Source organism: Stigmatopora argus, chromosome 13 (genome assembly GCF_051989625.1).
Source record: "Stigmatopora argus isolate UIUO_Sarg chromosome 13, RoL_Sarg_1.0, whole genome shotgun sequence".
NCBI lineage: Eukaryota > Metazoa > Chordata > Actinopteri > Syngnathiformes > Syngnathidae > Stigmatopora > Stigmatopora argus.
The window spans coordinates 13,240,626-13,253,310 of record NC_135399.1 but is presented as its reverse complement, the minus strand read 5'-3'; the positions used below and the strand labels follow the sequence as shown (position 1 = coordinate 13,253,310).

Here is a 12,685-nt window from a genome sequence, read left to right as displayed (position 1 = left end):
GCGATTGTTTTATCTGCAAATATCCTTGAACTTATAACAAAAAATAACTGACTATGAATTTGTATTGGCAAGACATGGTAATTACCTGGCAAATACTCGGTCTTTGATGCCTTTTTCTTTTCCATACTGGACAGATTGTACCTCTGTTCTCCCACTAGAAGGAACAAAAATTACCAAAATGTCATGGAAAAAAAACACAGACACACGACCTTTGTCATGTGGATTTCAATGGAACTTATTAAATGAAAAAAAGGCCAAATTTCATTTTTCATGTAATAATGGAGAAAAACAAACAAAAAAAAAGATTTAAATTTTTCTCTAATATTGATACTAGAAGGTTTCCATTTACATAGTAAAATACTTTGAGCAACTGTTTTTTACATGACGGTAGTTTATCCTAGTTGTTAATTTAACAACGTCAAAAACAAAAAAAATAGATTATCAAATAATCAATTTGTCACTAATCCTGGAAGAACTTGGGATACCATTACTGCAAAGTGGCCTGCGACAAAGATGAGTTTAAAAACCCTACTCATAACATCCAAAAACACATTTTGCAAGTGGAAATGTGCTTTTTAGGTTAACAATGAATAATTGAGTTGTCATATTCTCAAGAAAAGTAGCATGCAAGGTACCACAAGCCATCCAGTGTTTTAACCCATAAAACGAAAGTGAAACAACTATGTGGATCTGAAATAATGCATGTACACTTCCATTTGTCGAAGGCTAAAACACTTTGGATGGTTTGTGTGCTTAATGCTTCGTACCAGTAGCGGAACTTTGAACCTAAGGTGAAATAATGGGTGAAGAAGTTCTTCTGTGGCGGGAGGGGTCGTTCAAGCCGGAAGAAGGTGTGGTGTTCCACACAGGCTTTCCACAGGTTCTTACAGGCCCGATAGTTCACCATGTTGAAACCGAGCAGCGTCTCTCGGGTCTCGGTCTGAATCAAAGGAAAAGAGAAGAGTAGTTCCAAGGAAGGCATTAAAAACCACTCAAGACAAGCAAAAACTTCTATTCAAGTATGAATGAAAAAAGCCTGTAGAATTCAAGGATTCCCGCAGGGCGTAATTAACCTGACCGGCCATCTGGCTAGTTTTCAGGGGTGGGGGGGGACTATGCGTATTTTGAGTATTGTAAAAGTGAATTTATTTTTTTAATTTTATTTTTGTAATTAAAAAAAGAATGCAACATAAAGCTCAGTTTTACCATAAACACTTACCGCCTCTCTTCTCAACTGGATAAAAAACTGCTTGCACTTGAAGGATATTTTCACTATTTTCAACCTGGAAAAAAGCACACATTTTCAATTAAAAAATAAAAATTACCCCACGGAAAATGAAGCACGTAAGGGTGAGGCAGGCATATTTCTAACACTGCACGCAACATCAGATTTGAAAAAGCTCCAAAATATATCAGTCACGAGTAGATTTTTCTTTTTTTTTAAGCAAAATGCAGAGGGGGGAAAGAGTAATAAAAACCCAAACGTGAGTCAAATCCCACCAGGAATGATAGTGGACACAGATCCTGAGGCGGAATAAAACTTCCCCTTGAAACCACAATGGCAGAATGATCTTATTTCCTACTGTCTGACTGAATCATCCTCTCGTGCCGATTTACATTAGTACATTCCAAAAGCACATATTCCAGGTGGTGCACTTGGTCATTACTGGAGAAAGTTAACTGCTTAGTTAAATGGCAAACCTCATTTTTGACTCGTTACCTGCCATTGACGGCAACAGACACCCAATCCCTTTTGATTCCAACAATGAGTTAAGATTTTAAAAAAGCTTTTAAATAAAAACGTTAAATTTTTAACTAAATGTATACCATTCATCTATTTTTCTTCATAAAGTCCGATTTAAAAATAATAATAATTTGGTGTTTTGTACATGAGATGAACACCGCCACACAATGATAGCAGCTGCCGTACTAAAATTGACCAGTGAGAGGAAGTCTGGTGCTGCAGGACCACCAGACTACTGGATAATAGTATTGTAGCAGAACAAGAAACTAAGCGTATTCACTTATCTGGAAACTAAATTGATGTTGCATAGCCTTCCCCTTGCCATTTTGTTATCGTTTCTATAAGTTGAGAGACGTAATACAAAATGTATGTGCCGTGTGTGTAGATGAATTGCATCACAGACGTTCACATTAATCCAGCATCTCATCTTGGAGCTACAGAGGCACTCGTGTTGTAACCTTATGTTGAAATCAGACTAGTGCACACAGTAAGAGGTGTGCTGATAAGCAGCAGAGTAACATAATCCCTTCCTAGAGCTCTATTGCAAGTGTGACTCATAGCCCCCTGCTAAATATATTTCATATGCACACACATGCACAAGTACACACACATGCTGAGGTTGAGCATGAGTCATGCTCAGCTAAGTGTGCCTTTTTTGTTTGGCTTTTTACTCCTAAAAAAATGATAAAAAAATATGAAGGGTTCCTACATGTTTCAAATTCTGTTTTACTAGTTTACCAGAAAAGTATTTTTTATTAAAAATCACAGTTAACAATAATGGCAAAGAATATTTGCTCTTTTTCTGCCTTTAATTTTTTTCAAATGAAATATTAAAATAGAAACGTTTTGATTCATTAAACAATAGCGAACCATAAATATGATGTGGCCGCCAAAAAAAAAAAAAGAGTTTGGACCCTCTGGTAATAAATCAAAAATTGATTTTTATGACAATGTCCTTTTCATTAACCACACACTGAGTTGGCAAGTTCTCTCCTCTTGGCCAAGAAGTAAAACAGAGTCGAAGCACTATTTTTGCTAGGGGGAACCCAAAAACTGAAATTGAATATGTCGCCCTGCTTCTCACGCTTTATATTGAGTCGCCCCGCAGCTTGTGCTTGAATGAACAAGGATTTCTTTCAGATGTGATCTCCGTTTACAGTTCTCTTCCTGTGTATCACGCGAGAAAGTGGGCAATTATCACTCAAGATACCATAAAATCAACAACTGCACATTACTGGTGGAGCTTACATAATTGGCTCTTCTAGGAATAGTTTTACCATGGATGCAACCGGTCAGTTAGGGTTAGGTCTTTGTTGACCACCATTATGTATACTTTAATATACTATTCTATGCAAGTATATACCTTGACTAATGTTCATCTGAGATAATCATAAAACAAAAGCACAGGCGTAGAACTCAAGGCCCGAGGGCACATCCGGCAAGCCATGTGACTTTGTACGGACCCCAAAACACATGCATCAACTTCCTGTTCCTCGTTAAAATAAATATTTACTCGAATTTAAGCCGTTCTTTGGGTTTTTTTAGGTCAACCAACTCTAAACTATTCGACTACAACTGTTGGTGTTTCATTTCCTAATCACGTTGAGGTCTATCCGTTGTTTAATCATGGAAGCCCTGGTTTCATCGACATGCCTCGATGTTCAATACATTTTGATCGCATTCAGTCCCTTCCCATTCAAAATGGATTGACCCCACAATCACAGTCACCTGAAGAATGAATGTTGCTGCCAAAGCAAGTAAATTTCTCCACACTGAGCATGTGTCACTTACCATGGGAAATAGTTGATTCGTACCCTGTTCTTATAAATGACAACCCCGGCAGACATCACCCCGATGAGTATCTCTGTGTTACTCTGATCCTGGAAAAATAGGAAACAAAAATGTATGTGTTGAGTCGAAGTATGTAGCATAGGAAAAAAAATAATACAGCGAAACACTGCAGCGTTAATGCTCAAAATGTGCCTTATAAAATAATTTCCTTTTTTTACCTGAAATGTATGTTCGACTACACAAACATTTGAATTCATTGACTGTGTATGAAATAATAGACTGAAGTATAGACCATCATACTCTCCAGTGAGTGCCTACCAGGCCATATGTCCTTCATTTTAAAAAAAACTAACAAAAAAACTGAGATAAACAGAAAAACAAGCACACACGCAGGCATTAGCAGAAGCAGATCAAACTTTACTTACTCTTGCATAGTGGAGCTCTACCCCGTACAGCTCTAGCGTGCGTGCTGTGTTCAGATAATTAAACTCCGACTGGGCAGGAGATAGACCACTGGGAGAGAGAGATGGGGGAGACAAAGAGTCGAGTAAAAAGACAGACAAGGATCAGTGGTGGTGGAGCGGGCACGGGGGGGCATGGTGACTTTGGAGGAAGGATAAGTGTACATGCTTGTGTGTTTAAAATAAGACATATGGTGGAGGAGAGGAAGAGCCAGCAAACAAAACAAAAACAAAAACAAGCAGCCACAGAGTCTCATTGAATCTGGAAAAAAATCTATTTTCAAGGTCTAAAATACCATTTCTACTCCTCTCCTCTGCATTTACCTGTGCTGCTGGTGATGTTTGGCGACCTCTTTATGAAAATCTTGAGGTGGATTGGGGATAAAGCAATACTCGGATAGATACCCCAGAGGATGCTCAGTCTCATTGTAGTCCCCCAATTCAGCTACAACACAGAAGATGGAATAGATGTAGTGTAATCAAAAAGCCTTTTTTATTCATCTCGGGTAAAAAAACACTGGCCCCCGTGAGCCTCAAGTTTGACACCTGTGAATTACAACGTCAGAAATACAAACCATCTGCCTGGTATAACATCTTTAAATAATCATTTTCCAAAAACAAAATCAATTTTAACAACTTGATATAAATGAAAATCTGAATATAATAAGACATGTGTTCATTTCATCCAGAAGTGGAAATCTCAGAAGGTAATTGTTCCCTCATCTCTTTCTTTCACAGCATCAGAATAAGGCGGCATGGATGAAATTCCCAGAGCCATTAGCTCGATAGCTTGCACTTCAAGTTCGAAAGCATCAATTCGCTCAAGTAGTCCCTGGACTAACCTACACGTCTGCAGCTTAAGCATATTGACAAATAAATCCATTCCAGCCCACCCGTTTATTGATGCTCGCATAACTCCAGGGAAAAATCAATGTACACTCAATAGTTGAAGTCTTGGAACAGTGTCGGTTGCAGTTATTACTTTAACACAGTTCAATTCGGCAAGCATTGGCTCTGGCTTTCAATAATGAGTAGCAAAGCGTAAACAAGCTGTTAAACTCTCCATTTTAGATTATGGATTTATGCACACCAATGCTAATTTACTGCTCGTTTCACCCTTTGAACACCTTTGACACAAATCCTGAAATCTGTCTCCTCCACTGTTGTCAATAATGACAAGAACAAGGCTTCATTTGGTAAACAAAATCTAATAAACTGTGCGCTTTGTGCAGCTAAATAACTCAAATAACCTTTATTATTTCATTTCATCAGAAAAACACCTGAATAACTATTTAAATCAAGGGTGTCAGACTCGGGTTGGTTCGCAGGCCGCTTTGACGTCAACTTGATTTCACGTGGGCCAGACCATTTTAGATAGAATATTTAGATTTTTTTAAATAAATTGATTAAAAGAACTGGATTAAAAGCCCTGAATATTCAGTTTTTATAGATCTAAAACAATGTTTATTTTAGCTTTTTTTTTAAACATATTTTTAGATTTTACAAAATGGTTTTTGACCTAAAAACAGAAACTTTTTACAATTATTGATTTCAAAGGGGGAAAATCAGGAAATTTAATATACATCTATACTCTTCATTTTAATTTGATCCTAAAACAGAAAGTCGGCACTCATGATTTACTTTCCCGGGCCACACAAAATGATGCGGCGAGCCAGATCTGGCCCCCGGGCCGCCACTTTGACACATGTGATTTAGATTGTATCTTTAATGTCTTTTTTAATGAAGGCTCAGCGTAACATTTTTGCAATTTTGTTTGACAATGCAAAATTGGGATGTACAACTGGGTTTTGAGTGCCAATCAACTAAAACTAGGCTAAGACATTTAGAAAGGACTGAAATAGAAGTATTTTTGTCCACAAGGCTAAAACTAAAACATCACATCTTATAATGTATAAGTAAAACCACCTGTATTCAAGTATGATGGTGCAACTGGATCAACCCAAACTGCAGACGCCAATGCTAATGTGTGTACACCCTTAACTGTAAACAGAGGATTTCCTCCACCATTGGTTAAATTGTAGACAACAAATTTGTGGGGTTTCTGAATGAGACTTTTAAATGTGGGATTTAGTTTGATCAGTGCTGGCACATGGACTGGGTGTGCTGAATTAGCAGCATATGCAGCTGCTTCAAGCGCTTTTCTTCCCAAAGCAAACATTTATCTGCATAATCTGGCTGGCACAGAGTGAAGTGAGAATTGAGCCACAGAGTGTGTTGGGGTTTTTCTGTGTAAAAAGTGCCAGTGTCACCGTGTCAGCACAGTAGGCCAAATCTCCTTTCTGACCTATATAGTGTGCAAGTGCACAAAACCAGAGCGAGTGGGGTGGGGTGGGGGTGAGGGGGAGAGGGGGAGAGGGGCTATGAACCGCAAGCGGATGAGCACAAACCGACTCTTGATAGTTTCCTGTGTTACCACACATTACAAACAGCTGCACAGAAAAAACAACCTGCAGTAAAATACAATCAAACCCACATGTGGTAGGTGTTGTGCAATAAGTAGTGTGGAATTGTTTTCACATCCCTGATTCAAAAATATTCATCAAAAGGGAATGTGTATATATAGTTTCAAAGCATATTGCATAGTTACATACAAAGTTGAATGTAAGGATTAACTGGGATTATCACTCAGTCAACCTTGGTCTACTGCCAATCGAATTACTCCAAGTGCTGGAGTTAATACATTACAAGCATTTCTGTGAAATAGAATAACACATTTATATGCCGGATTAGAGAAGTTAGAATGAAATAATAATGTACTTTTGGAAACATGAGGTGAGGTTCTACATCAGACACTGTTAAAGCTGTTTTATGAAAAATGCTTTTTAGTAAATGGGTCACTAACACTGCGAAGTGCCTGAGGTGTCCTTGCTAAATTACTCGGTCATCAGGAAAATATGAAATAATAATGAAAATCTGAAGTCTTATTAAAAGTGGCCTAACATCTGTGCGCACACGAGTATAATTAAGTCTCGAAAAATGTCTTTTCTTCATTTGAGCATTTTTTAAAATGATTTGGGCATGTCGCACCCACTCCAAAATTACCAATTACGCAAATCAATTTAATTTTCAATGTTTTACCGTTAACAATAAGTTGTATGAGATGAGTCTTTGTTCTTGTGTATTATATTTTCATTATCATATTGAATACTTTGTCTGACAGCAGTCCAAGATTTATGTTCACCCTGTCATAGCAAAATATCGATTGATTTAGAAAACTGCACAAAGTCATTTTACGAACTGAATCATCCTGTTACACAAGAAGGCTCTCCTTATGTTCATAAAAGTCTCTTTTGTCAGCAAGTTGTGTATTTTACTTGATATTTTTTCATATTGTCAAATTTACACTGTATAGCTACAGATTTTCCCAAAAAAAATAAGATAGCTAATTTTCTTGAATCCAAGTCAGATTTAAAAAATGCACCGTTTCATAACAGAACAAGTAAAATGGTAAATATTTATCCTTCCTCTCATTTTGATTGGCCACCGAGGTAAATATGCACTAGTGATGATTTCAAACTGTGGTCTTCAACATGCTAAATATTCATGTGCAGTGCCATTAATAACAGACCACAGCTTAATTGAATAGTAATAGCTTGTGAGCAGCATCCATAAGGGGGCATTGGACCAACCACAGCCATTATGTTTTTAAGTGTGTGTACATAAAGGAAGCCTAATGAATTGGAATTCAATCATAATGAAGAGAGAATGTGCCCAGGGAGTACTACTTACATTGAACAGCATAGGAAGCCAAGAGTGCTGCTGTGTTGTGAGGACAGGGCAATCTACAAATCCAAAGACACAAACACATTCACTGGTGTTTGCTACACCTTAAAAATAAGAGCTTCACAGTTCTATTTACACATGGTAGAGTACTCTCTGTGCAATATGGAAATGTGAGAAAAATGTCGCTGGTGGGAACATTAAAAGAATGCCAACAAAACGGAGATGTTCTAAAATTAGCTTGAGGAAATTCAAATGGGCATTGTGCACTATGAAACAAAAAAAATAAAAATAAGCTATCAAGCTCACCTTCCAGTAAGAATGTCCTGTTTGATCTGAAGATAATATTGGTACCTGAAAAGGAGGGGGGGGGGAACAAAATGATTGTTCAGGCATCTCATTTTGTTATGACTGTGAAAGGCAATGCTTTGCATCAACTCATAAAAATGAAGTCAAACTCCATTTATTGTCATCCTCGATGAAAGATGGAGGACAAACTATATCTGATAATATTTAATATTTTCCTCTTTTAATTAAAGATAGTTTTTTTAGTAAAAGTATTCTCTTGACTTGATAAACGGATTAATTGCGGCAGACATAGTTGGCCAATATAATGGTATTCCAATGTTGCCCATGAAAAGATTTAGTTTGACACCCTTATTATATAGCATTATGACTCAAATGCAAATTTAATTGGCTCGATTTCAGGTAAAAAAAAAATAGGATGGATTATGGACAACAAATGGATCATATTTAATAACATGTTCAACAAATGAACAAAACAATGGAGAAAAAGTCTTACCGTGTATATTCTTCCTGAAGTTTACTGGGATCTGTCACAAAAAATTTAACTCTGAAGCTCAAGTTGTGGGGGGAACCTCCTGGGGAGAACACGAAGAAAAGTTCGAAGGGGAAAGGGGAATTTAGTGATGCTTAAAATGGTGCATTACGCTTGACTGGTTTAACCTGAAAGCTATAAATACAAGACGGTGGGTAGAATATTGATCATAGCTGTAATGGCCACACTTTTTTCTCCCCCAATGTGAAATAGTACTACTGCCACAACCTTCACACTAGATGACAGCAACAGGTGGTAACTCATTTAACAGAAGGAAATGAGTAGGTGGGCAATCCTAACATTTCGTACAGTGCATTCGTCATCACTTATAAAAGAATGAGCACGCACGATAAATGTATAAAACAAGCTTTCTGACAGAAGAAGTGGCGTCTGAAATTAAATGCGCCTTAATAAGACAATAAGAAACCCACAGTTGAAATAAAGTTCAAGCGGTGCTGCGGGACTAGAAATGTTGAATAGTTCTATATCACAGGCGATAGTGTTTGATTGTTTCCCAACTTGACGTTACAAAATCTAAATTACTCACGAGCAAACATAAGAGAAGGGTTGAATTAGAGTTTAATCATTGCTTAGAGCTGATTTAACATTTCAAAACACGCATCATGCGGACGAGATAATTTTGCTGGAGGTGGAGGGCAGAAATCCAGCGTTCGCTCGCTGATGTTCCAAGTTCAACCAGCTGGTGAATGTGGTGATTCAAGGCAATTTGGCATGAGTGACTCCTGGAAAACTGTGTGTGCTGCTTGGTTAAAGTGCTATGTTGTGGATTTCACCTACTTTTTAACTGCTTCCTGATGGGCTTGTTGGGATCCAGCCAGCGCTGTAAAATATTGATTGAGAGACACTTAGAGACACCATAACGCTTCCACAGCATGACTACACCACCTAAATTATTCAACACTGGCCGCACACACGCACAACTATTGGAAATATGCAAACACTGTTTGTGAAAATAAAAGCACACTTGAATATTGCATTCAAGTTCACTCATTGGTTCACCATTGACGGCGCTAGACAGCCCAACCATTTTTGATAGGGGAGAGGCTGACAGCCAATGATATCTATGATAAAAAAATATATATATATATTTTTTGTATTGTTTCCCTTAAACATATTGAAAGCAACAATTATTATAATTAACATGCTCTGGGGACATAATTAAAATAAAATTCAAAGAAAAACAGGGGCAAATATAGTCTCAAAACTATAAACTGTTTACAAGTTAAAAAGGATAAGGCTCACCATGAACAGATAATCAATATAATTACAAAAGCCATTAGATTTAACATTGTCAATTATATTTGTTCACCCTCCAATTATTATTGTTTCCTACGCTACTTTATACTTTACACTACTTTTTGCAATTTCTTTCAACGCCAACAAACAGAACTCAATCAGGTCTGAGTAAGTTAGAAGTGCTTGGTGGAACGAGTGGTCAACGCCTCGGGCTCACAGTTCTGGGGTCGAGGGTTCGATCCCTGGTTTGTCCTTACTGTGTGGAGTTGGCATGTTGCCCCCGGGCTTGCGTGGGTTTTCTCCGGGTACTCCGGTTTTCTCCCACATCCCAAAAAAACATGCTTGGTAGGCTGTTTGAACACTCTAAATTGCCCCTAGGTCTTACTGAGAGTGTTTGTTCATCATCTCTCCAACCTCTGACTAAAACTAGACAACAGAATGAACACCTGAATATTAATTCTGAGACATCTTGATTCACTAAAAGAAACTTTTCAATGAAACATTGTACTGAAATTCAGGACAACAAACGACTACATCACACAGAGAGAGACACAAAATACTAACCGGAACATCCGAGGAGTCATCTGTCAAGTGCAGTCCGAAGTAATCTCTTTCGGTCAGCTCCAAATGCTTGAACACAACGTCCTGCAAGACCTGCCCATGATCGGACTTCTGTGCAGACAGACAAAAATAAATATGATTCTAAAAACTCCATTGTAAACCTAAAACTGGGACACAATCAAGTAAGTATGTCTTCTTCTGTTGCCATTACCAAACTCCTAAAGTAAAACATCACAAGAGAGTCGAGGGAGGTTACGAAGATGAGGGAGGAACTAATTAAATCATATCTAAGTCAGTGGAACTTCACTGCAAATGCCATGTTGTATCAAAGCACAGAGCTGGAAAGAGCATTTTTCTTCCATCCTTGTCTGGAATATTTAAATTCACACAGATAAAGTTGTTCATCAACGATTAGTAAGAGACAATGTACAAAGACGGAAGCTAAGCCTGAGGGATACTGTACTGTTCTTTAAAAACTGGAAGAATATCGTGATAAATACAGTAAAATATACATTTAACTCTGGTCTGCTTTAAGATTGCTTTAAGGGACAGACAACACCTAGTAAAAATGACCATGTGAAAGACAGTTTGCTTAAAGCATTTAATGATGCAAATGGAGAAGTGCCTAGACCGCTGAAAATAGAGAAAATAGTGAAAATAGTGTTTAAACTCAAGATAGGACTTTACAAGTTAATTATGATTGGTTAATTATAAAAGCTTTAACAAGTTTTTATTAAAAGAAAAGTTATTTTAATCACAGGTTACAATAACATTTCCTCTGTCAGTGCATATTTTTACGGTACACCAATTAAAATGACATGAAAATTAGTTCGGCAGATGGCTATGGAAATAGAGAAATCCAATTAAATAAGTGGAATACATCTATAAAAAAAGAAAACGACATGTTGACCCTTGACAGAAAATTTACGCTAGTGCAAATGTATATACTTTGTATTATGTGTTACTTTGTACATACAGTAATCTTTAGCATATCCAAGTAGGAGTAGTAAGAGTAAAAAGATGAACTGTGGAACCATGCGTGTAACAAAGATTCCCATCTGATCCTGCTAAAATCAAGAGCGAGCATGTGACCAAACCATCAGCGCTCCCACGGGAAAACATACACACACACACACACACACGCATCACTAACCTACTGCATTCTTACACCTCCCCGTCTTTTTCCCTGGTGACACACTTTTACAGCACCCGTGTGTGACCGTGAACACGCGCCAGAGTGTCAATGTGTGCTCAAGGCACACGCAGCCAGAGAGTTGACAGTTGGCTCGTTGACATGGCGGTCTCAACTATCACCAGCCGTCCGTCTATTAAGCGTATGTGTGCGTCAGCTGACACTGACTCGTGCAGGCTGTGCTCTGCTCCCCTTTTTCTGACTACTCACTTATGTCACAATTTACAATACCAAAAATAATGCACACCAACCCATTTGAAGTGGGAGGCCTGGTAATGGCAATGGCATATCAGTAAACTGATCAAAAGTGCAGGAAGTCACCAAATGCGAGAGCAAATGTGTCTTAGTTTGATGGCTGATAAGTGAAAATGTCATCATGGTTTTTAAAACCAGGACTTGAGTTGAATCTCCTTTACTTCCATGTCACTGTAAAAGCCTGGTATTTAAAAAAGAAAAAAGAAAACAAAAATCTGAAATGCACCTTTTTACCAAATGTGACATTACGCAGGGAAGGAACCATAAATGCCAGAAACAATTGCTGCTGTTAAGCTGATGTCGATGTACCTAAAAAAAGGCCTCCTCTCATTTTTAAAGCTATGAAGTAGCTCCCGAAGACATAAATCTAAAGACTCCGAGCTCCTACTTATTTTTTGTTCACAGAAAAACCTTTGACACTCTGCAGTTAAACCGGAAGCAAGAACAAGGGCGAGCATGTCCACACATTCCTTCTGCTCTTTTTCACAACAAACTTTGAGCGCCAAGTCTATGTTCTGGAGGGACGGCTAGCGAGAAGTACGAATGGCATCAAACGGAAACTAGTGGAAGGGTAACGCGAGACAAACAACAAAAGCAAGCAAGATATAGGCGGTGTCTGTGGAACATACAATAGTATGAAGACAGAGAGTCACAGTGAAAAAAGACAAAAGTGAGCAGCAAAGAGAAAAGAAGTGATTGACGACACTGCTGAATGACACAAACACTCTTTGTGGTTCTCTTCATCAGTCCAGCACAATCACTGGCACAAATAGTGTCTCCATGCGTGCAAGCGATAAGACCAGACGCAGACAACAGACGTGGTGATGGAGGGCATCGAAAGTGTG

At 38.1% G+C, this 12,685-nt stretch overlaps 1 protein-coding gene across 1 annotated transcript in view; it reads right to left on the bottom strand.

Moving 5' to 3' along the window:
- ptpn4a (protein tyrosine phosphatase non-receptor type 4a) overlaps positions 1 to 12,685 on the bottom strand; it is a 39,481-nt gene that overhangs the window by 11,049 nt on the left and 15,747 nt on the right. The window contains exons 3-13 of the mRNA XM_077616816.1: positions 10,397 to 10,504; positions 9,374 to 9,416; positions 8,540 to 8,618; positions 8,047 to 8,091; positions 7,747 to 7,799; positions 4,321 to 4,441; positions 3,961 to 4,048; positions 3,536 to 3,624; positions 1,220 to 1,283; positions 768 to 940; positions 86 to 154 (exon numbers count right to left, since the gene is read on the bottom strand). Of these exons, the coding sequence (XP_077472942.1) occupies positions 86 to 154; positions 768 to 940; positions 1,220 to 1,283; positions 3,536 to 3,624; positions 3,961 to 4,048; positions 4,321 to 4,441; positions 7,747 to 7,799; positions 8,047 to 8,091; positions 8,540 to 8,618; positions 9,374 to 9,416; positions 10,397 to 10,504 (932 nt within the window). The remainder of the gene's footprint in view (positions 1 to 85; positions 155 to 767; positions 941 to 1,219; positions 1,284 to 3,535; positions 3,625 to 3,960; positions 4,049 to 4,320; positions 4,442 to 7,746; positions 7,800 to 8,046; positions 8,092 to 8,539; positions 8,619 to 9,373; positions 9,417 to 10,396; positions 10,505 to 12,685) is intronic.